Here is a 24632-nt window from a genome sequence, read left to right on the forward strand (position 1 = left end):
AGAGGAGCTCAGCGTGACAGGGTGAACTCCTTTCCTTGTCCCAGAGTTCCTGCCAACCTAGCAATTTGGAAGCATGCAAATGCTAATAGATAGATACCATTTTGGTGGGAAGGTAAATGCTCCATGATGTCTTGCTGGCCACATGATGTGGAAATGTCTTCCGACAGCGCTGGCTCAATGGCCTTGAAATGGAGATGAGCAAAATTCACTATAGTCGGCAATGAATGGTGGAGTAAAATCCACAGGAACTCTTTTACCTTTTTACTACCAAATATAATAAATGTCTCATGTTGTTCATATTTCCAACATACATTTGAAGTGCTTTTATACATTCTAGATAATTTCTCTGGCATCATGTGTCAACAAAATATATCATTTTATTAAAAATATATTTGAGATTGTAACACACATTTCAACCCTTTTAGCCACATCTTTTCCCACTGATCTATGTATTATAACCAACATTATTAGCCCATTTAATCATATATTCTGTAACCTGTTCTTCCTGCTTTAAATTTCAACAGAAGTTTGCAATTTCAGCAATTATATGTTCATCATCTGTTTGTTGTATTTCAAATTCTGACTCACTTTGCCATACCATCTTTATATTCATTTAAAATCTTTCTGATAATTGTAAATGGAAAAATCACTGACAACTAGTTCCTTCTGCTATTGTTTTCTTGATTTGATTTCTTGCTTATCCACAAATGATGTGTTTGTGCATAAGACCTGATCATTGCTATTTGACTAATTGCCAGCGGAAATGGTTAAACAAATTAGAAACTGACTGTATCCTGAGGTGTGAAAAGGAGAGAGCTTTGAAGAAAATATTCAGAAACTGTTACTGTATGTGAACAAAGGGGACAGAGCATTCCTTAAAACCTGGGTAAAGAAATAGTATTAGGAAGAAGCTCAGACTGGCTCCTCCCTGGGATAAAAGATTGAAGGGGGAAACACAGCCAGCTTGCAATGGTTACTAGAGCCCATTTCAATAAAGTAGAGTTCCAGTCTTCCTGTGGAGTCAGTTTCCTGATCTGGTCTACTCTGCAGGGCTGACAACACTGCCTTTTAGCTCCTACTTGGAATCAATTGCTTGCAAACTCAATGAATGAAGCAATTAGGCAAGCTCAATTAATAATAAAACTTAATTTTCCCGAAGCATTTCTTAAATAAACTTATGAAAATATTCTAACTTTGTTGATGGGTTTTTAAAAAGCATTTTATTTTTTAATGATGGGCACGTGAACAATCAATTCAATGCATTATGTATATTTCTCAAATAAGTTATAGTCAATAATGCTTGGGTAAATATTACATAACAATTTGGGGGATTCTCAGCTTTTAAAAAAGGAAAATATACACAACTGAATATTTTAAAAGTAGCCTTCAAAACTTGCAAAAGATTATTCTAGGCTCAGGACAATTAAAAGTAAAAAGTAAAGTATATTCTGGTTCTCCCAACTTTTTTTAAAAAAATGCTCACAATTTACAGCATTTCATTTCCTGGAATTTTTATGTAGGAAATAAATGTGCCTACTATATATTACTAACTTTCCTTTATTTAATAACATTTACTATGCAAACATTTCTGCATTTCAATTTAAGGAGCCCTATCATGAATAAACCTTTTTTTTCCTGCTATTTTGAATAATTATCCATAAATCCATATTGGCATAAAACACAATTTTAGGGCTCTGTCAGTTAAAAGTACCCATCAAAGCTTGTGCACAATGCAGTAAGTCCATTCACCCTTAAATATCCTGCTAATGCAGAATATTCTCAAAAGACATTTTGGGTAATCTGTCAGTTTGTACAGATTATTAATCAATCATTCATACTTTCACCACTATCAAAGTGTATATTCCTTGAAAATATTAATGTACCCCTCAGGTACATTGGCATTCACTTTTAAAATGAGAAAATACAAAAAGTAATCTTATGTAAACAATCCTCATGACATACCAAACATAGAACATTTCAATAACACGTTCAAGTCACTGGTCTTCAAAATAAGAGAATTTCATAATTCAAATACATACTCATTGGCTAGAAATATACGTCTAACGACTAGTACTGCCAATGCTAAAACAAGAAGGAGAATCAGCATATTTGATCCCATGTGGCTTGTGTTGACTCTTGGCTGCTGAACCTGATTGAAGTTGGTTGAACCTGGTGCTCTTCTGTGTTGGTTATGTCTTTGGCGAGGGCTCACTGAAGTATTATTGGATGCAGGTTGAGAATGGAGCTCTTCTTGATTTGAAGTGGCAGAGTTGGTTGGATTTCCAGACTAAAAGTGAGAAAAATGAATTCAGCAAAACAGAACTGAAAAAAATATGTCCTATATAGTAGCATTATTTAGCTAGTATTTAAAATGAGAACAGCAAGCTATCATTTTGCTTGAGTTAGCTATTATTTATATAAGTACAATGTTGCCAGTCAGAATCATAATATATTAGTATTAATTGTTCCCAGCAGAACAGGGAATCAATTATTTGAATTCTGAATTTTATGTGTTTTTTATCGTTCTGAACCGCCCTGAGTCCTTTGGGAGAGAGGGCGGCATACAAGTTTAAATAAATAAATAAATAAATAAATAAATAAATAAATAAATAAATAAATAATATTTTAACACAAAGATCTTTGGAAGTCCATAAAAAAGCAAAGTATGATTGGCAAGGGGTGAGAGCTTTCTAAAGGAGATGCTGGTACTAAAGAAGCTCTCTCTGGATCCAGTTAAATTGCATAATTATCTCCCTGCTTCCAACCTTTCCTATTTAAAGACAATTGTTGAGCAGGCATAGAAGCTTCAGCTATACAGTACTCTATATTTGGACCTCTTTTAATCACAGTCCAGCTCCAGAGAATGGCACTGGTTCTGGTGGATGACCCTCATCAAAATATGGATGAATTATACCTCTCCTAATCAAATTTGACTTTCACTGATGTTAAGATACCATGAACTACTTGGACTGCCTACAAGGGTTGATGAATGAGAGATATTGATTTGCTAAGTGGAAATCGAGCACTAATCAATGGAGGGAGAAGAGATTGGCCTAGTGGATGCTCTCTTGTGAATTCCTGCAGGTATCTGTCCACTCTACTGTATTAATATCCACATGAGGATACTGGAAGAGATTATATAAGGCGTCATCAAGTGGGGGGGGAGAGGAGGGAGGGAGAGTGGGGAGAGAGAGGGTTGAGAAAGTGAGAAAGAGATCAACATTTAAAATATTAATGTACTTTGAATAACTGAGGATTGATCATATGTAACTAACAAACTTAGATTTTTGTTTATGGAGGGTGCTTATTCTGAAAAGTCTGGCAAAAAGGTAATAGGAATAAATAATGTCACTTAAAACAAGGTAATAGCATTCTGTTTACTTTTTTTTCCCCAACATAAAATAAGGTGATTATTTCTGGTGTTCACAATGGGTCAGTTTGCAAAAAGAAAGTAAAAGAGCAACACATATCAAATCACACATTCAAAAGTGATGAGCCTTGTAGAGGAAAAATAAAGTCAAATGCCATGAAATTGCCATTGCGTATCAAGAAAACTTTATTGGGAAAATCTATATAATATTAGCATGTCTACATCATTTAAAACGCTGAACAATACTCTGTACCCAGGAACAGATGCTTTCATGTGATTTGACATGATTTTTTTTAACCAATCTGTAGCCCATCAACTCTAAAAACCCATACACCCACTCATACAGCTTAACTGGGATTTGTCTACAATTTATCAGTAAATTTAGATTGCATCTACAGCCATAGCAGCAGCTGTTCTGGATCAACAGCAAGTCTCAGTTACTTTCAAAGTGGAAAAATTATATAACCAGCTCTCCTTGGTTGTCATAATTAAAAAAAAAACACAATGTGTCATAATTTTAAAAAACACAATAATTTAAAATGGATAAAATTAATCTTCCTTCATGCAGTTACATTTACTAAAGTGTTTGTGAAGAAACGGGAAGCATGTTTAATAATAAATGCCAAAAATCATTAAAGAGCAAAGCAAAACTCGCATTTCTCTTGTACTGTATATCATTAAAGATTTGGGCTGACAAGAAGTTGGGTCTATGAACAAGTCCTTACTGTGGTGACAAAAACATTTCTCTAGGTATACAGGTAGGTAGTCCTCGGCTTACAACAGTTCGCTTAGTGACCGTTTGAAGTTACAACAGCACTGAAAAAAGTGACTTCTGACCATTTTTCACAAGTATGACCATCGCAGCATCCCCATAGTCCTATGATTTACATTCGGATGCTTGGCAAGTGGTTCATATTTACGAGGGTTGCAATAGCCTGGGGTCATGTGATCCTCTTTGCCGACCTTCTGACAAGCAAAGTCAATGGGGAACCCAGATTCACTTAACAATCATGTTACTAAGTTAACAACTGCAGTGCTTCACTTAACAAATGTGGTAAGAAAAGTAATGAAATGGGGCAAAACTCACTTAAAAAATTTCTCACTTAGCAACATAAATTTTGGGCTCAGTTGTGGTTGTAAGTTGAAGACTACCTGCATTCTAAAAAGGTAAGTCACTCAAAGGAAAACAGCTTTATTACCTGATTATAAATAAACACATTACAAATGGAAAGTGATAGGGAAGTTGGAAGAAAAAGTAATGGGGAACTACAGCTGATGACAAAGAAGCTGAAGGCAAATATTTACAAACAGTACCTTCAGAAGCAAGCTGCAATAAATTCAGTGGCTTGTACTTTTAGATGCCCATAAGAGTCAGAAAAGACCATGGGACATGCAAAAAACCTCAGTGGTTTTAATCAAGGCTATTGGGAGGGCCAATGATGTCAAAATGGTAGATGCAACAGAGCAACTGAAGGCCTCTCTCTTTTTACACATGTGCAATAGATGTTGAAAAGGGGCAAGAGTTTGATTGTCCAGTCATGCCTGTCATTTTGACATAATTGATCCACTCCCATGGATGCCGCTGCTTTTAATCAAATGTTAACATGTACAGTCTTAGACTTACAACCACAACTGAACCCAAAATTTCTGTCATTAAGTGAGACAGTTGTTAAGGGAATTTTACCCCTTTTCACGACTTTTTTTGCCACAGTTGTTAAGTGAATCATTGCAGTTGTTAAGTTAGTAACACAGTTGTTACGTGAATCTGACTTCCTCATTAACTTTGCTTGACAGGTGGTCACTTTTTGACTCCAGGACACTACAACTGTCATAAATATGAGTCAGTTACCAAGTATCCGATCACGTGACTTTGGGGATGGTGCAACTGTTATAAGTGTGAAAAACGGTCATAAGTCACTTTTTTCAGAACCGTTGTAACTATGAAGGGTCACTAAATGAACTGTTGTAATTTGAGAACTATCTGTATTTAAATAGGTTTCTAGTTGCACCTAAGCAGTATTAACTTGACTTTTCCAAGATTGTGCCTCATTTATAAAGTACCCACCATTTCACTGGTGATGGTATCCTGGAATGCTGGAGTTGTAATTTCTTGTTGATGTTCAGAGGAATTCCCAAGGTGATTAAATTCTGACATATCTAAAGGTTCAGTAACAGATTTTCTAGATGCATTACCTTCAGCCTTAAGCAAAATGAGAAAACACCATAAATTATTACATCAAAGGGACACTGAAATTCTAATCAATTATGGGAACAGATGTTATGTAATACATTTTTCTTGCAAAATTATTGAACACTTTGTAAAAGGTATATCTCTGCTTAGGCACCTTGTTAAATTTAGGAGAACATGTTATTAAACAAGGCAAGCAATTCTGGAATAGATGATTGACTGAAATATGACACAGAAAGAAAATCAAGTTGTCCCTTTTTGTTTTTAGTTTATTAAATTCCCGAAGAGCAAACAAACAAACAAAAAAAAGCATATCCATAAAATATAAACGATGCTAGGTGGCAATGAGATGAACTCCAACTGAATGCCAGATCAGTCCACAGAATGGCTTTCCATTCTTATGGGAAGAAAACATTATTCCAGTAACCCTCACCTCTCTGAATTGCTTGCAGCATTATTGACTTTGAGAACCTGCTGTGTTTTCTCTTGTATAATAGCTGCTGGGGATGGAAAGGGGCATGTTCACTTATAAATATAACCAGTTAAAGTAAAAGTAAAGGTGTCCCTGTCCAGTGGTGCCCGACTCTAGACCATAGTGCTCAGCTTCATTTCTTGGCCGAGGGAATCAGCATTGTCTGAAGACATTTTCTGTGGTCATGTGGCTAGTATGACTAAGTGCCAAAAATGCATGGAACACTGTTACCTTCCCACAGAAATGGTACCTATTTATCTACTCACATTTGCATGCTTTCAAACTGCTAGGTGGGAAGTAGGTGGGGCAAGGAACAGGAGCTTACTCCGTTGCCCAGCACTCAGGTCTTGAACCCGGGCTGTCAGCTTTCCAGCTGACAAAGCTCAGCATCTTTAACCATTGAGCCATCGCGCCCCATAATGCACCTATTTCCAGAATGCAAACTATCCTCCCCAGTCTGTCTTCATACTACAAAAAGCCCTCTATTATTCCCATTTATCTTTTTTCTTCTAGAAAACTGGATCCGCTTCAAAACTAACCACTCAACTGCGGTCACCCATCATTTTTATTTTCTCAGAAATGTCATAAGATCTATCTGGGACATGGAGACTCTGCAGAATATGCATGCACACATGTAATACAGAACCTAGCAAGCACCACATGCTTGCATCCCTAAACATCATATGGAGGATTTCAGCTCTACACCCAGAGTGCTGCAAGATTTTTTTAAATAAAATAACAGAATTTCCAGCCACATATAAAGTTCTGGTCTATAGCCATGTTTGCACTATTTTTATTATTTAAAACACAATGGAGATATTGCTTCTGAAGTTACCAAGGGATTTTATGATGGCTATTACTATGCTTAAAGGCACACTGGTATTCTACTCAAAAATGTTAACTTTTCTCAAAGTTTTATTTGTTTTTAAAAAAGCAACCAAAGCAACACTTAAAAATCCTGCTTTGCAAGTTAGTCTCACCACAGGATTGTAATTAGTTATTTATTGTAAAGATTGGCACCCAACCCTTTCAGCAGTATTATAATTGTAAAACAATAGGATGCATCAAATTAAATGCATGAAAAATACTCCAATAACAATGAGAAATGGGTATGATTCCTTATCCTTCTTGAAACCTGCTACAACTTGCTCCTGAGCACTGGAGAATTATTTGGAATAAATTTAGAGAAAAGGGGAATATGAAGAAAAATTAAAATTCTGCTATGGGCGTGGGACCTGATCTATTTCACCAAGCACATTAGATGTATCAATTTTTAAATCAAACATAGCTAAGAAAGAAGGCAGAGTTTGGATTCTGTGAAAAGGAGACAAAACAATGACTTTCAGGAGCCATTTTCCCCTTTAATCCATGTTGCTTTGATTGGTATTATCTGCTGGACAGCACTAATCCACCACCCTAGGTATTGTCCCACGCACCAACATAATCAAGAGAAAAGAAGAACAAATAGTTATTTTACTTTGAAATTGATTTGCCTGGCAAGTTCCTTGGCTTCTTGGTCAGCCTGGCTTGAGGCACTCCCTGAAGTTAATGGTAAGAGGACTTCTTTCATAAGTGAGCCACATCCTTCACAATAGAAATCTTGAGACCTAGGGAATAATGGCAGACCATATATTAATTTAACAATCAGCAAGCATCAACATAACATATTGCATGCAATGCTAAGCCTTGCTTAGCATTAACCTTGGATAAACGACTTATCTGTGAAATGTGTGGAGTGTTCATGAAGGCTCAATTGGGGATGCAGAAGGGTACACAAGCTGGCAGAAGATCACATCTTTCCCCAGACAACTGCCAGAGTAGTTCTGTTTATACATCTGCTGCATAACTATATGCCCAGATGTTTAAGATTGTAAAAAGAGTAGAAAACGAGCCATCATCTTTAATTCTACTTTTAAAGAGTCATTCAGAATTACATTAGATCCAACAAAATATATTCTAAAGTACAGTAATCCATTTCTAATAAATTTTGCAACCTGCTCAATGATGAAACCCTCTCATTTCCTTCCTTCCTTCCAACCGCCAGCCAACATTTTATCTACATACATCAGAATAACTCTTAATCTAGGTTGGTTTTGTGTCCCAGCTAAATTTTAACTGATTTACAAAGGTGTAAAATAGGAGGGAGAGTAACCCAGGATGAAGTCATGATTGCTTCAATCAATTGCAGTATTCTAACTGTTCAACAAATCATATAGTAAACAAATCTTGGTTTATTTGAAGTATAAACACAACCTGAATAACAGGGTATTATTGTCAATTAATTATGACAAACAATAAATTAAAATGGCAATACTACTGCACTGGCTCCCGGTGGTCTTCCGTGTGTGCTTTAAGGTCTTGGTTACCACCTTTAGAGCGGTCCATGGCTTAGGACCTGGTTATCTACAGGACCGCCTGCTGCCAACAGTAGCCTCCCACCGGCCGGTACGCTCTCATAGAGAGGGGCTCCTCCGGGTGCCGTCGGCCAAACAATGTTGACTGGCGGCCCCCAGGGGGAGAGCCTTCTCTGTGGGGGCACCTACTATCTGGAATGAGCTCCCCCTGGAGATACGGAGGATCCCGGATCTACGCACCTTCCGCCGCGCTCTCAAGACCTTTTTATTCCATCAGGCTGGCCTGGCCTAATTTTTCTCTTTTTTCCCTTTTTAAAACGCAAATTTTAATTCGTTCTTAATTTATTGGGGCATTTTAAATCTGTCTTTGGCCAAATGGTTTAATTCGGTTTTATTCAGTTTTAAATTTTGTATTTATGTGTTTTTATCCTGTGGCTGTTCACCGCCCTGAATCCTTCGGGAGTAGGGCGGTATATAAATCAAATAAACTCAACTCAACTCAACTCAACTCAACTCAACTCAACTCAACTCAACTCAACGGGATTTACTTCTGAAACAAGACTGACCAGTTAATGAGTGCATTTGCATGACAAAGTAAGCCAGAATACTTCTCCATCAACCTTCTCATCTGGTCCTTCTACCCACAGAAACAGCTAAACAAATTTATTTTATGACTTGTTTATCTACTTTTTTTCTTCTCCTACCCAGATAGAGTCAGAAGTCATTGCTTGCCCTGACTTGATTAGGAAGAAAAACCAAGATGTTCCTTCATGTTTCATGGAAAATAAACCACAGAGCACAATTTGTTAGCTGCTCCCATGGTCAAGAAAAGGCAAACTGAAACAGTCAAGCAATGTGTACCAAGGACAGGTTTAGCTATGGGTTTCCCAGAAAATGTAATGCAAACTAGTGTGATATGAATTGTCATTCTTTTCTGAAAGTCCATAGACTGCAGAAATATTTAAAATACATTATTTTCTGTGAAAAAATCCAACCTATTTTATGAATTTTGAATTACATTATATTCAAAATTACATTGAAAAAAATAAAAAACTCTGATATGGAAAAATACTTTGTTGGATAGAACTGGATAGAATGTTACGGAATAAGCAATAAAGTGATATGCAATGTACTTTTGGCTTTAAATTTTTTAGAACCATTGTTTAATAAGCAAACATCATGCAATCACCACACCAATCTGAAGTAAACATTTTCTGCATTAAATTTTGACCCTAGTAAATTTTCCATTCTTGGAAAATGTCTACTCACAGAAAACCACATTTTTTCTGAATCCAGGCTATACTGAACAAAGCTCTTGACTTAAGCACTGTGGACTAAATAAAGAATATTGTGTAATTAACTAGTTCCATTTTATAAAGGAAAAAAATATCACAAAATATTATGATTAAAGAACAAACATGTCTATTTATAGATTCAGATAGTTTAAAAAAATTAGGACCAGATGGCTATTCATTTTATTACCGTGTTTCCCCCAAAATAAGACCCTGTCTTATATTTTTTTGAACTCTGAAATAAGTGTTTGGCCTTATTTTCGGGGAGGTCTTATTATTTTGGGGTGCGTGGAGCAAGATGGGGCTCCTCTTGCCGCCTTACCTGATTTCCAGCTCCGGGTTTAAATATTTCTGGGGAGAGCTTATTTTTGGGGAGAGGCTTATTTTAGCGCATGCGCTCAAAAGCCCGATTGGGCTTATTATCAGGGGATGTCTTATTTTCGGTGAAACAGGGTAATTAAATTTTCATTGATGCAGTGTTTTGCCCAGTTAAAGACAAGACAGCTTTAGTAGTATATAGTGTTGTTACTGTCTATATAAGATTCTTGAAAAAGCTAATAATGGAGCCAAAACATAATCAAATGCCTAATTCCACAGCAAATCTGTGGATCAATCTCAAAAAATTGAGATTACAAATAGGGAAGAACCTAATTGCAGGATAAATAGATAATGTGATATGTGGTTCTAGAAGCATCAGTAATACAGCAGGTCTTATCACACATCAGTAGAAGCCTCTGGTATTATGATACCATGGGATTAAATGTGACTACAATCTAAGACCTTTACAATTTCTAAGTCCAGAAAAAGAGGAATCTCAGTGGGTATTTGGAATAAAAATCTGCTGAAAAATTTCTACAAAAAAATAGATGTTCTATCAGAAATTAAAGGGGAAAGGAGATGCTTTCTTTCTATCAGAAATTCTCAAAATGAAAATCATACTTAGTGGTCTAAGGCATCATATGTGCTGCCCCAAAATTTCTTATGCTGCCCCTCACCTGCCCCAAAAGATTTGGATAAATGGTTAAAAACTAGGCAAGCTGAAAGGAGAGGAATCAATCTAGGCTAAAAAAAATGATAAGGCTAAGAACATGTGGCTTTTGCTACGCCATTTCCCCCTGCCCTCTCACAGATAACCCACAGCACTATGTTCACAAGCAGTTTTCAAAAGGTGGCACTATCTTGATTTAAAATATACTCTCAGATACTGAAAGGCCTGAAAAATTTCAAAATCCAAGAACATTTTTATTCAGAAATACAACTGAGCACAACTGTTTATTTCACACAAAACTTAACCCATACTTCTTAGCCAATGCTCTTCTTTCTTCAGGTGTGTAATCTAAAGATCCTATGGCTCCTTCTCCTTTTGTTGGCATAAATCCAATAATAGCAAGCAAGGCAGTCCTTACTGTAATAAAAATAACTTTAATTAGCAATTATATAGACATACACATACTCAGAGAGAGAGAGGAGGAGGAAGAGAGAGAGAGAAACAGAGAAGGAGACAAAATAAATTTTAAAATCTGCTGTACTGAGGTACTATGGTCTTTTTAACAGCAGAGATTTGCTTCTTTATCAAACTTTCCTCACTGCCAATACAGTTGATACTTACTGCTCCAAGATGGTTGCCATGTTTCAGGATGATGTCCTGAGATGCTTAAACAAATTTTCTTTCCCACTTCAAATCTACCATTGGCCTTAAAAAGACAAAAAAATCATTTCATCAAACTTTTTTTTTTTTAAAAAAAACTAAGATTTAGCATTACTCACTGTGTGGCATAAGGATTTGAGGTGTGTCATGGTTGTGGTTTTGCTGAAGTGAGCCAGATATGGAATGACAGAAAAGCGGGAAAAAAGCAGCTCAGTTGTGGCCTTAAAAGGCAGCTGTGTTGTCACAATCTTGATGAGCTGACCTGGCTGCTATCAAGGGCTGGTGTGGAAAAGTTTTGAGTGAGCAGTCCCATTGGCAGAGTGAAGGAGAAAGCTAAAACTGCTTTTCCAGCATACATGAATAAAAAACTACTTATGATTTCCTAAATAATTGATCTGTTTATTATTTTAATCTGTTTATCATTTTAATGTAGTAAAGCTCTCAATACCAATAAAAAGGAGACAACTGGAATATTCCCAAATACCACTTGCTGCTGATAATCATTTCCAAAAATTTTAAATTTATTTTTCCTTTGCATACGAAAGCAACCGTGCCCCATCCATTCTTCAAACATTTCCAATTCTTCCTGCATAAAAGAGCAGATAACTGCTAACATGACCCTGTATTTCATGGTGATTTTATGACTGAAAGATTTTATAGGTGTGTCATTGTTGTGAACCATGCCTGATGCAGTGGATATCATACAAGGGAGGGCAAAAAGTGAGCCTGGTGGCTCAGCAGACTAAAAGCATTGTGATTAACACCAGCTGTCTGCAATTACTGCAAGTTCGAATCTCACCAGGCTCAAGGTTGACTCAGCCTTCCATCCTTTCTAAGGTAGGTAAAATGAGGACCCAGATTGTGGGGCCAATAAGCTGACTTTGTATAAATATACAAAAGTATGAAGGCTATTGCTTAACGCATTGTAAGCCGCCCTGAGTCTCCGGAGAAGGGCAGCATATAAATCAAATTAAAAAAATAAATTACTTCTCTATCCCCAAAATTCAGTCTCCTTGCTCCCAAACCTCAGTTCCTCATCAAAACTTTCCTTTCTCCACCAGTGTTGCCAGAGTTTATGGTCATGAGAAAAATATTAGGATTCCTACTTAGTAGCAGAATTATTAAGGGGATAGAAATCTTTGAATTTGTATAAATATATAAAAGTATGAAGGCTATTGCTTAACGCATTGTAAGCCGCCCTGAGTCTCCGGAGAAGGGCGACATATAAATTAAAGCAAAAAAATAAAAAATAAAAAATGATTATAGCTTAATCCTAAAAATCCAGTGTAATTTAATGGCTGTGTGTTGACAGTGAAAGGTTAGAAAAAACAATTACTTAATTTTTTTTCTTAAAATTATTTTACATAGTAAGTAATTGAGACTTTTAACAATGATCTAATAATCTAACAAAGCATTTGTAGTTTTCTAGCTGACACCTGAAATTTGTTACCGTTAAGAGAATAATACTTGGTGGTTTCATAGGATATTCTGGTGGTAGCACTATTCTTCCATGATAAACTCCTCCATCAAACTCTGAATCTGGAGGACCTCTTACAGTGAAATGCCACTCAAAAAGATTGTCCTACAAAAGAAAAAATGGAAATATAAACAGCCAATCACTCTCACTGAAAAATACATTAAATTAAATTTGAAGTAACATTTCCCTGACTGCCATCATTATGGTTCAATAGGCCATAACTGGCATATTAAAGTTTATTTCCTTGAATCAACAATCTGACTTACCACCCCAATTTAATAGTCCCACTCAGTTGCTAAACAAGTCACCGCAGATTGTTAAGCAAGACATGATCATGTCTTCCAATTTTATTGCCAGTTTCTCTGCTGACTCTTGCTTGTTGGAAGCCAGTTATAAGGCATGAAAATTGCAATCACATGACCATGAGATGCTATGATGGATGAAAATAGGATGACGGTCATAAAACTACATTTTCAGCTCTGACATAACTTCAAATGATTGCTAAACAGGGCAGTTGTTCAATGAGGTCTATCTGTACCATTGTTTTCTAGGTCTACCTCTTTAAGGGTCATACTCAAAATTTGTTGGGGCAGCAAAGCTATCAATAGTTACCAATAAAAGTGAATATTGTACATATCATAGGTGAGGTCAGAATTTCCCCCTGTGCTGGGCAGAACATTGAGTGTTTTATTATTTTTTTTAAACTACCATAAGCCTTTCTTAGGGCATATATCTGTTTACTTTCCATCAGAAATGGTTAGCAGCCGTGCTGATTTTTGACAATTATGATTGAAGATGATGGGGAGAGGGCACTAAAAAGAGGTTCAGAGGCAGAACATCCATGCTTGCCTCCTTTTAATTCTCTAAATTTAATTTGTCCAAATCCCTTAGCCATGAATTTCATACAAAATGGGCATCCACTAACCTCTAAAGGCTGGGCATGATAATGATCTGTTGCCTCTTTCAGTTCAGCAGCTTCTTTCATTAAACGTTTTACAGCTGAAAAAAAAAAAACAGTATATGACTATGTGAAGTATTACCGTATTAACTATTGGCTGAGCACATCAAAACTTATTCCCAACACTTAATGATAAAGGAAGTTCCAAAATGTACATTTGTCTCTCAAATGTCATGTTTAGAAAGAGAACATCTGAAAACAAATGTAATTTGGAAGTTTTTGTTTCAGTAATTGGATTCAGACTAATCTACAAAGGAAACATTTTGATGTTTCCAAGTTTGCTATTTTTAATTGTTGTAAATGAAAAAGGAAGGGAAGGAGAGAGGTGAATCACATATTCAGCATGAAGTAATGGAATAAAACTGATGTTCTGTCACATGAATTAGAATCCCAAGCACTCCTTGTATTACTAAGAAAAAGACGCACAAAGGAATTATCAAACTTTTCTTTTTGGGAAATGATACATACAACAACTAAACTGAATGTAATTGCTTCCCAATCTTTGGGGACAGGGTTTATGGAGAAGTCTTTGAGAAATGCTGGGGTGAATCTGGAAAGAAAAGCTAAGCTTAATGAATCCTCACCATAACTATGCAAACATATTTTTGTTAGTTCTATTTAGATCTTGGCTCAAATACTTCTCAGGTACAATTGAAGTTCACTGGGGTCAGTTATTAATCAAAGAAATTGACACAATATTTGAAAAAGCATACAGGAGTTTTGTCTTAGGAAGTGCCCATGACTGACTAAACCATTCTAGGTTCAAACTAAGAAGATCAGATTTAGTTAATACTTGAATGAGGACTATAGGCTAAACTGGGAAATCACAAAAATATTCCAGAATATTCCAGAAGAAGGTAATAACAAACCATACTGTTGCCAAAAAACCTGCACAGATGCGTTTAGACCAGGAATCAAAACCAATCTAAAGGAGACTGTCTTTTCAAGGAACTCCAAGTAATCAGAATTAAAATACAGGTCATCCTTGATTTACAATTGAACCCAAAGTTTTGGTTGCTAAGGAAGACAGTTGTTAAATGAAGTGCCTCATTTATATGACTTTTTTGCCACCGGTAAGCAAGTCACTGCTGTTATTAAGTGAATCATGTGGTTGTTAAATGAATCTGGCTTACCCCCACTGATTTTGCTTGTAGGAAGCCAACTGGGAAGGTTACAAATGATGGTCACATGACCCTGGGATAGTGCAACTGTCATAAATACATGCCAGTTGCCAAACACTTAAATTTTAATTATGTGGATGCTGCAATGGTCATATATGTGAAAACCGGTCATATGGTACTTTTTTCAGGACCATTATAACTTTGAATGGTCATTAAACAAATGGTTGCAGGTAGAGGACTAATTGTACTTTTAATAAAAACAGCTTGCTATTACCGGTAGTTATTCCTGCAAGGGTAAAAGGAATTTTTGAGTGAGCTTGCTTTTCACATTATACAAATTATGCAAATCATAAAAATCATAATGCCTTGTCCTCAGATGAGAGATTGCCACCTGCTGGATTAAAACACTTTGTTCTTCATCTAGATTATGAAACAGAACATTAACAGACATTAATAGACAGTCAAAAATTATACTAAATAGAAGACATAGGCTTTTAAAATAAACCTGAAGACTTTGCATTTTCAACTCTTGGCAACGATTTGTGTAAAAGTTTCTCAAGAATTACCCTTATCAAGGTAATTCGAACTCTAGGAGCAAGTACTGTAACATTACAAATATACCCATTATTTGTAATAGTATGGTACAGTAAAAATAATTTTAAAATTCCCACAATAAACATTAACAATGCCACATATTGCAAAAAAAAAACCAAAAAAAACCCCTTAACTTCAAATTTAATACTATACTTATTTATCCATGTATACCATATATAAACATGCAAATTATAAATTGACATATATAAATTTAATAAGGTAAAAATCAATGGGCCTTATTTTGGTCATATCAAAATTTATATAGCCTACAAGAAATAAAGTAATATTTTTATGGTTTTTAGGGGTGTGTTCAAGTCAGGTTTTTACTTTGGGCAACTATCTGAATAAGTTCCTGAAGTTTTCTTGGCAAACTTTTTTCAGAAGTGGTTTGCATTACCTCCTTCCTACTGGTGTGTGTGTGAAAGAGAGAATGGGAAGTGGGGGGGTGGAGAGAGAGAAACAGAAACAGAAACAAGGGCCCAAAGTCACTCTCTTGGTTTCCTGCCAAAGGCGGGGCGAGAACTCAGTCTCTGGGTTTCTAGTCTGATATCTTACTACTACACCACTAAAACATAATGCAAGCTCTAGTCTCAAAAATCCATATGCATAGACTAGGAAAAATTGTAGCTAAAATCTCAAATGCATGAAACTTTTTAACCAAGAAAATTACTTGGATTTGGAATGACATTCAGGCAGCTGCATATTCAGAAGCACTAGTTAATCAGGACACAAGTTAGGTTTGATTACACTTATTTTTCATTTACTTAACATTAACCATAGTAATATATTTTTCCTATTCATGTATTTAATAATCTTCCCTTCCAAGCACATCAAAATATATAATTTGGTTCCCATTTTCAGGGATTCTAGGGATATCACCTTTGCTGTTGGTCAAACCTAGAGTTGAATTGGTATCCCCCCCAATTTTTAGGAGAATCAGTAGATTTGATTAATCAACATTCACTGGCATCCGCAAGGTCCTGCTACTTTCATCATTTTATTGTGGCATTATGGTACAAGCTCGAGTCTTTATGGTGTGCACAAGACAAGGCACACAAAATGGTGGGACTTCAGTTGCAATGTTGGAAACCCCTTTTCTCCCCCATGACTATGCCATGGTAAACATTCAACATAGAAGGCTCTGCGGTGTTAACTTAATCCTAAAGAAACATGCAGCAGGAGAAAAAGGTTATTTCAGGAGAATTAAAAAAGAAATTAGAGGGAAGATGGAAGACAAGAGCAATAAAGCCGAGGTGTGTACAACAGGTCTAATGATGTTTAATGGCTGTGGTCTCTATGACATTTCTTCATCATCTAATTCATTTCTGAATTTTGGTTTTCCAAATTGCTACCAAGTGCCTTTCTTGTCCACCTTCTCTAGTCTTTTAATTTTCTACATATTATTTTAGGTTTATTTTAATAATATATTTTTATTTATTAAAAAGTTGTATTAATGGATCATCACATTTTATTGAGGATTTCTTTCCCTTGTAACTGTACAAGATAAGCTGGTTTTGGTTAGTGTATATCTAAAAGCTTCGGCATAACAACCACAAACTTGATTTGGTATTTACACAATGAAAGTCCCCCGGTTTCAGGACAGGGTTAAAATGTGGCATGAGAAACACCTGTTCAAAGTTCCCTGAATACAAAAAACTAATGACACTGTTCTTTGGATCTTAGCCGTATTGACTCTAAACATTTACTTAAGTAAGGCAATAAATGGTAATGCAACATAGACCAGATTAAGAAATAGATGCTATAACCCAATTTTTTTTAAAAAAATAAGATTTTTTATTTTTTCATTTTTTATTTTGTCACACGCTTGCAAGTCTGAATGTATTTCCCCTCCTCCATCTTTTATATTCATATGAATGAGTGCTCTTCTAAGATGGTTTTGTAACTCTCCATCCTTATCTGGGTTTTTGCAATGTTTACCTACTTGCTGCCTTGATAATGGAGCTTCTCATTAAGACCATCCTTTTACTTTCTACATCAGGTGTCCAACCCATGGGCTGCATGCGGTCCTGGGCAGCTGATAATGCAGCTCCACAAGATCGTAAACTTTTAACATTATGTGATTTATATATATTAATTTTACTATTTATATTTTATATGTGGCCCAAGACAATTCCTCTTTACTTAATGCGGCCCAGGCAAACCAAAAGGTTAAGACACTCATGTTCTACATTATCACCATATCTTGTGACAATGACTTCCACAAGTTAATGCACTGTGTGAAAAAGTATATTCGTCTGTTTTAAATTTTCCAGGCAACTTCACTGGATGATCAGGGTTTCCAGAAAGAGAGAAAAATGTTTCCCTGTCCAATTTCCTCATGCCTTCATACATCTCTATCATGTCCCTCTAGTCACTTTCTTTCAAAACTAGAGAGTCCCAAATGTTCTAGCTTTTTCTTCTAAACAAAATGCTCAAGCTGATATTCTGACACCCTCTTTTGCCCTTTTTCTAATTCCGTTACAAATGTGGTGGCCAGTATTGTACATAGTATTCTAGATACGAAATTCCATAAATTTGTAGAAGAACATTACAAAGGTTTTAGTTTTATTTTCAATCTTTTTCATAAAGGCCTAAAATAGAATTTCCTCTTTTTCATCATCGTTGTGCATTCAGCTATGCACTGTGACCTTCAGTTTTTTTTCCTGGGTAGCTACAAAGTCTTTCTCAAACAAATGCCTATTAAAAAAAGTTAGCAAAACATGTTTTGCTCTTGTTTAATGTAAACAGCCTGTTGTCGTATCTACTCGTTCTCAAACAAAAGACATGGAAACCAAGCTCAAAAGACAAAGATCTCTAGCCTGCTGCATCACTCAGAAGAAAGAAGCACAATGATTTTAACTTTAATTTCAGTATAATAGGTAGCACATCTGATATACAGCAATCACTGACATTCTCTTGGTGTGGCTTCATATATTTTCTATAATAAATCTAGTTATCCAAGCTTTTATCCCTTTGGAAATCTCTTGATGTTTTTGCCTTATCAGTCAAGACAGGCCTGATAGAAGCAATTCTGCATTATATAGTAAGAAAATAAATTTTCTTGCACTTCCATCACTCTTATCTGTACTTTAGTGTAAGTGCAAATAAGTAGTTTATATACTTTCCTGTTTTTTTAAAAAAATAAAACAGGTTTGATCTGTTTGTATCTGTGTAACATAACTTATTATTTATATCACACCTTTATTATTTAATAACTTAAGATGCAAGCATATCTACGGTAGCACTCCTTCCTCCTTGTATTTTTCCCAGAAGAACCACCCTGTGAGGTGGGTTGGGCTGAGAGGGGCATGGGCCCAAAGTCACCCAACTGGCTTTCATGCCTAAGGTGGAACTAGAACAGTTTCCTGGTTTCTAGGCTAGAGCCTTAACCACTAGACCAGGGGTGTCAGATGCGTCACATGCTGGCCCCACCTGCCCACTGCAGGACTGGGAAAAACATCGCAAAACGTCATGTGACGGCAATGTGATGCGGTGAGTTTGACACTCGTGCACTAGTCCAAACTGGCTCTATTACTATAGCTAACTGAGTTACCTTTCCTTTTTAACATTACATTTGTGGGAGTGTGGACTTCCTTCACTTTTATGGATAGTGCGTAACACTGTGAGGGCTAATCAAATTCTACCTTTCCAACTTGGCTAGATGTATAACAATTAGTGGAGGTTATTCCTATGCACAATTAATATCTGATGCTATTATCAGACAGGCATACTACAGTGCACCTTTAACATGGGTAGCTCTAGTTGGAAAATGATAGTAGGCAGCGATAATTATGGTAACTTTCATTCTTGATAACAGCATCTTGGCTTTATATATTTTTCTCCTTTTCTTTTAAGACTATTTTTGCTTTTCTACTCAGAGCAGATGGAATATTTTTCTGTGAATGCATAGTCATATGGTAACATTTATTCTGAAGAGGACAGAGAGGCATAAAAAGCAATGGTCACTCTTCTAGCAAATAAAATCTGAACACATATTCTCCTGAGACAATTCTTAATCTGCCAGATCTGATTTCTATCTGTCCTATCACGACAGTTTTTGTTGCAGAGAAGTGATGTCATTGTTGCATATTATATTTTATAGAAGAGTTCAAAAAAGGAAACTGAATAGCTGAAATATTCATAAGTTCTGGATGTACCATCTGTCCTTGTGTCTTCAGGGTACTAAAAAGGAGAGGGAGCAGGGAAGAAGGGGAAGAGAAGATAGATAACACTAAAGTCAAAGTACATTTAAATAATCTCTTACACAATATCAATTGGACTTCCCTGAAATAAAATACTTAGTAGGAAGATATCCTAAACATGACACTGCAATTCTTCAAGTCAACAATGAAAAACACCACCATAACCATCCAGAAATTTTACATCTGCATGAAACCTTTCTTCCAGCTGGCTTATCTTTTGACAACACTGGGATGACTTATTTAAAAAAAAAAAAAAAACCAACCCTGAATCAATTGTACATGCCTCATCGAATATAAGCCTATCCACTCAATTAATATCCTCTACATTTGGCAGTGGAATTGATAGTGCAATATTGTGTAATCATGCCTTTATTTTTAAAGGTTCTCTAAAATATGTCTTTTAAGATATGGTGTGTGTGTGTGTGTGTGTGTGTGTGTGTGTGTGTGTGTGAGAGAGAGAGAGAGAGAGAGAGAAGCGAGAGAGAATGAATATTATATACATATTCATGACAGCAATAACAGAAGTTAGATACAAGAACGAAACTAAGAGTCCTTGTGCCGCTCCCCCTCCCATCATCCGCCCGATGGGTTTCGGGGTTCTCAGGCTCTTCTCCCTGCCTCTTTAGGGAATTCGGCAGCCACTGACAGAAATACAAACCGAAATTTCCTCCTTTGGGTGGAGGAAAGGTCCTGATGGGGGGGGGGGAAAGCCGGAGCAGCGCCCACCGGAGCTCAGAAGAGGGGGCCCCCCTTCAAGTACCAAACGGGAGCGATGCAAAAGGCGAGACGGAGCCCCCCCCCCCCCGCGCCCCGCCGGCTCCGGCCTAGCCGTGCACCAAAGCCTCGGGCTCGCGTTGGCGGTGCTTTCCCCCGCCCCAGGCGCTGTCAGCCACCAAAGCTGCCTCCCGCAAAAGACTTCCGCGCTCCCCCGGCTTCACTTGCCCGCCTTCGCTTCCCCCCGTCTTCGGCGACTCACCGGGGCTTTTGAGATTGTAGCGAGCCTCCATGACGGAGCCTGCCTTGGGATGCCTTCCTCCTCCTCCGCCGGGCCGGGCGGAGCGCAGCGCAGAAGTCCGGCCACGTAAGGCGCTTCGCAGTGACAACAACGCCGCCGGCAGCAGCGGCGTCGAGGCGAGAGGAGGGAAGTGACCAGGCTCCCTCCCTCCGTCCCTCCCTCGCTTCTTCCCGGCCGTCTCGTAAGCTTTGCTGCCGCCCGGAACTTCCCCTGACGTGGCTGCACTGCAGCCCTTAATGGCTCTCTTCTCTATTTGGTTTCCATGTAACTAATTTAAAGAAACAGAATACTGTAGCCTCTCTCAGCTAGGTTATTTTGCTTAGGTCCTGTTGTTTCCTTCATACAGAACCCAAAACAGGTGCATCCCAAAGGTGCTTTTTCAGGAGGCAACTGGACTTTCCTGTTTTTTCTTTGAAGACGTTTCTCTTCTCATCCAAGAAGCTTCTTCAGCTCTGACAGGATAGTGGGGAATGGAAGGATTTATATTCCTTGCAGACATCTTGACCAGCTGCATCCTTTTAGAGGGTCCTTAAAGTATTTGGAGGTTTAGCTGTGTCCTCAGGCTCAGGGTCATCTGAGTAGTGCTCCTGCTTCCTGTAGTCTGAGGACACCGATAAACTTTCAAATGCTAAAACAGTGGTTCTCAACCTGTGGGTTGCGACCCCTTTGGGGGTCGAATGACCCTTTCACGAGGGTCGGCTAAGACTATCGGAAAACACATATTTTCAATGGTTTTAGGAATAATTTTATGGTTGGGGGTCACCACAACATAAGGAACTGTATAAAAGGGTCGTGGCATTAGGAAGGTTGAGAACCACTGCTCTAAAAGGATGCAAATGACCAGCTGTCTGCAAGGAATATAAATCTTTCCATTCCCCACTATCCTGTGACAGAGCTGAAAAAGCTTCTTGGATGAGAAGTGAAACGTCTTCAAAGAAAAAACAAGGAAGTCCAGTTGCCTCCTGAAAAAGCACCTTTGGGACAACCATGACCTGGATGACTAAGAATCTCTACAAAACAGTACATAATGTGTTTGCTTTTGTTAAGTACCACAATTGCAGTTTGCAAACCATGACTTATTACTAAGTGTCATGCGTGAACCCAAGCACAATTCTTTTTAGACGTACTGCATGTAGCAGGTCACACGGTGCTTTGCTCCAGCTTTTTTAGTTAGAATTTCTGATGTCCCATAATACCAACACTATCAGAGTTATGTTGCTTGCCAGTTGGCTTCCAGGTTGGTTACCCTCTTTAAAATCCAACATAGTGTGGTCCCCAATTTGGATCCGAGCCTGGTGCTGAGGCCGATGAAGGACACCAGACGAGGTGAAGGTTTCATTTCCTTTTTATTGGAGCGCTCCAAACCGCCCTGAGTCTCCAGAGAAAGGCGGCATATAAATTGAATAAATAAATAAATAAATAATAATAAAAGGGGTCCCAAAATGCTAAGAACCCAGGACAAAGGATTAAGAAAGCTTTATACATTTCTGCTAAAGCAGAAGGCGGGACAAGCGGGGATAATAAGAAATATCATCTAATAAAACATTTTAGTAATGAACTAACAATTTGTACTATTGGTCTAGCCGTGCCTATTGCTAAATCTTGCCTAATGAATGCTTCAGGAGTTATCTAATACACATTCTATTTGCTGCTATCTCTATTCCTAACTTTTAGCTGAGCTAGGCAAGATGTCTCTTTGTTACCATTTTATCAGTCTTCTAGAATTGCTACAAGTGTTACATGTGCATATTCTCTGTGAATAAACATTCTTTTTGTTCTTGCCAGACAGACCACAATTACAGGCTTCCTGGGTCTCCTTTCAAGTGTATGCCATAACCTTGCTTTGTTTTAGCAGCCAGCCCATCAATAGCTTGGACCCTGCATCCTTTTATTCCATCCTGAAACTGAAGGCTCAAGGTGTGCCCGCAGAGTGCTTACTGAGACTCCTATCTTTTGTGAACTGTGACGGTTCACAATTGGTCATATGAAGAGATATGACCAATTTTTTTCCCTTAGAAACTCCCCATTTGTGGAATATTCACTAGATATAAGGCTGGCATATTCCTAGTATTTAAGAAGCTGTTGGAACTTTGGCAATGGAAAGGTTGCATTTGTCATGAGCAATAGCACCATTCGTCTGATTGCATGAAATGCAATTACGTATTAGAATTTCTTGTATTTGCTGTAATATTGTACATTGCAGACACTGGGGGTACAGCTATACACCACTTGGAATCATATGGTTGAAGTAGAATAAAAGCTCCTCAACCAACCATAGAAATAAATCCAGACTCAGGGAGAACAGTTGACAGAAAAATGGCCTATTATCCCCCACCCCCACTTTGTATAGATTCTCTTCTGAATATGAATGAAGCAAGGCACTGCTAGAAGTAGAGAAACAGCTCTCCCCTCTGGCAATGTTAGAATTGTAACTGTTGAATTGTGGACTACTTGATTCTAATCAATTAAGTAAATTCATTTTGGGTTGTGCAAATTGTGTAGCAGTTCTCTGCTCATATCATTGGAGTTTAGATCACTAAATGCTGCCTGAATGCCCCCAGATATCATTCGAGTACTGTACTCTTTTCTTGGCTGAACTGAATTTGAATGATAGAATGGCAGATAGATTGCTGACTTCCTCATTCCATAAGGCCTAGCCCTAGCCTGTGTAGTACTGACCTTCAGATACATATCCATGAGTTAGGCTTGTCATTGAATTGAGAAAATTTATTTCAGATGAGCAGATCTTGAGATACTTGCTTTGTTCAACACAGATAATATTACAATTCTTAGGCAATTTGTAGCTCTATTTTTTTGTATGAATACGAGTTTGTCTGTACACACGTACATATGCATAGGCACATGCTACCAGAGGAAAAATACCTTTATATAATTCAAATGGGTTAATCATTCAAATCAGAATTTAAAAAGTAGAAGATTATGGGGGGGATCTTTACAAAAAGTGAGACTTGAATAACTAATGACCTAACTTTGTATCTTTCCCTGAAATTTTACTGTTAAGGTACTTTTTTTACTATATTAGCAGTCTCTAGTGGGTCACTTTCAATGATTGTAACATAATAATGAAAAAAAAATGATTGTAAAATTGAATATTGCATGTACACCTCAATTTATAACCATGAGCATTTCAAATACTATACTAACATTTTAAATCCATTCTTTGGAAAAACTAGAAACAATTTTACAAGAGCAAGAGAGAAAATGGCATACATCCTGAATAATCTCTTGCTTTTCAAAAGCTTTGGTTCCAGATGGATGATTTCCTTTAAGTTTGTTTTTCATTTTTAATTTCATTAACTGGAAAGAACAAGCTATCCTTAATTGCCCAATCATGTTTCTGGTGTGAAGAAAACCAGAAGAAATTGATATACTTTTCAAACAAACAAAATGTCTGTTGTATATATTGATAAGCAAAACTAGAGAGAATCCTATGATAGTAGGCATTGTTATTTTTTAACTCAAAACAAGTATGTCTTCAGATCCTTATAACGTTATAATATACTACTGTTTACCAGAATTCTAGCAAGCATATGCAAAATCCATCAGTTCAAAATATTCAGTGTCTCTTTGAACTATGCCATTCAAGGAATGAATAGGTAGTTTCCAGAAGTAAATCATCCACACTGAAAATGGTTTCAGGTGTTCCAGCCAAGATGTTTCATATGAAACATCCTTTCTGGAATACTGCAAACAGCTTCTGGAATTCTCAGAAATGTTCCAAGAAAAAGTCAACTCTCCAATTTTTCAATGCTGGTTATTACCAATTAGTATTTCTACAAATTACTGGTGTTTTCTAGCGCACCAATCTTGCAATTAAAGGCAGGATCCCTCTAGAACAGGGGTGTCAGACTTGATTCCATTGAGGGCTGCATCAGGGTCGTGTTTGACCTTGGGGGCCAGGGTGGGCGTGGCCAGAGTGG

At 37.2% G+C, this 24632-nt stretch overlaps 1 protein-coding gene across 1 annotated transcript; it reads right to left on the minus strand.

Moving 5' to 3' along the window:
- Window positions 1-1201: 1201 nt before the first annotated feature.
- On the minus strand, window positions 1202-20923 carry UBE2J1 (ubiquitin conjugating enzyme E2 J1). Its single transcript, XM_034408969.3, has 8 exons — window positions 20653-20923; window positions 13727-13800; window positions 12775-12906; window positions 11286-11370; window positions 10976-11081; window positions 7508-7637; window positions 5436-5570; window positions 1202-2287 (listed from the first exon to the last, which is right to left on the minus strand). Exons 1-8 carry the CDS (start codon window positions 20681-20683, stop codon window positions 2021-2023), a joined length of 960 nt encoding a protein of 319 aa, XP_034264860.1. The 5' UTR covers window positions 20684-20923; the 3' UTR covers window positions 1202-2020.
- Between the last annotated feature and the right edge of the window lie 3709 nt (window positions 20924-24632).

The sequence above is a fragment of the Pantherophis guttatus genome, chromosome 1 (genome assembly GCF_059756535.1).
Source record: "Pantherophis guttatus breed Tessera chromosome 1, ASM5975653v1, whole genome shotgun sequence".
In the NCBI taxonomy this organism is placed as follows: domain Eukaryota; kingdom Metazoa; phylum Chordata; class Lepidosauria; order Squamata; family Colubridae; genus Pantherophis; species Pantherophis guttatus.

What these genes read in the sequence shown, in the direction of transcription:
- UBE2J1 (XM_034408969.3), bottom strand. Translation starts at nt 20,683, where the DNA reads ATGGAGGCTCGCTACAATCTCAAAAGCCCCG. An exon ending in CTACAATCTCAAAAGCCCCG is followed by an intron (nt 13,801 to 20,652) that starts GTGAGTCGCCGA and finishes TTTTTTTTTCAG; the next exon opens with CTGTAAAACGTTTAATGAAA. An exon ending in ATCATGCCCAGCCTTTAGAG is followed by an intron (nt 12,907 to 13,726) that starts GTTAGTGGATGC and finishes TTTCTTTTGTAG; the next exon opens with GACAATCTTTTTGAGTGGCA.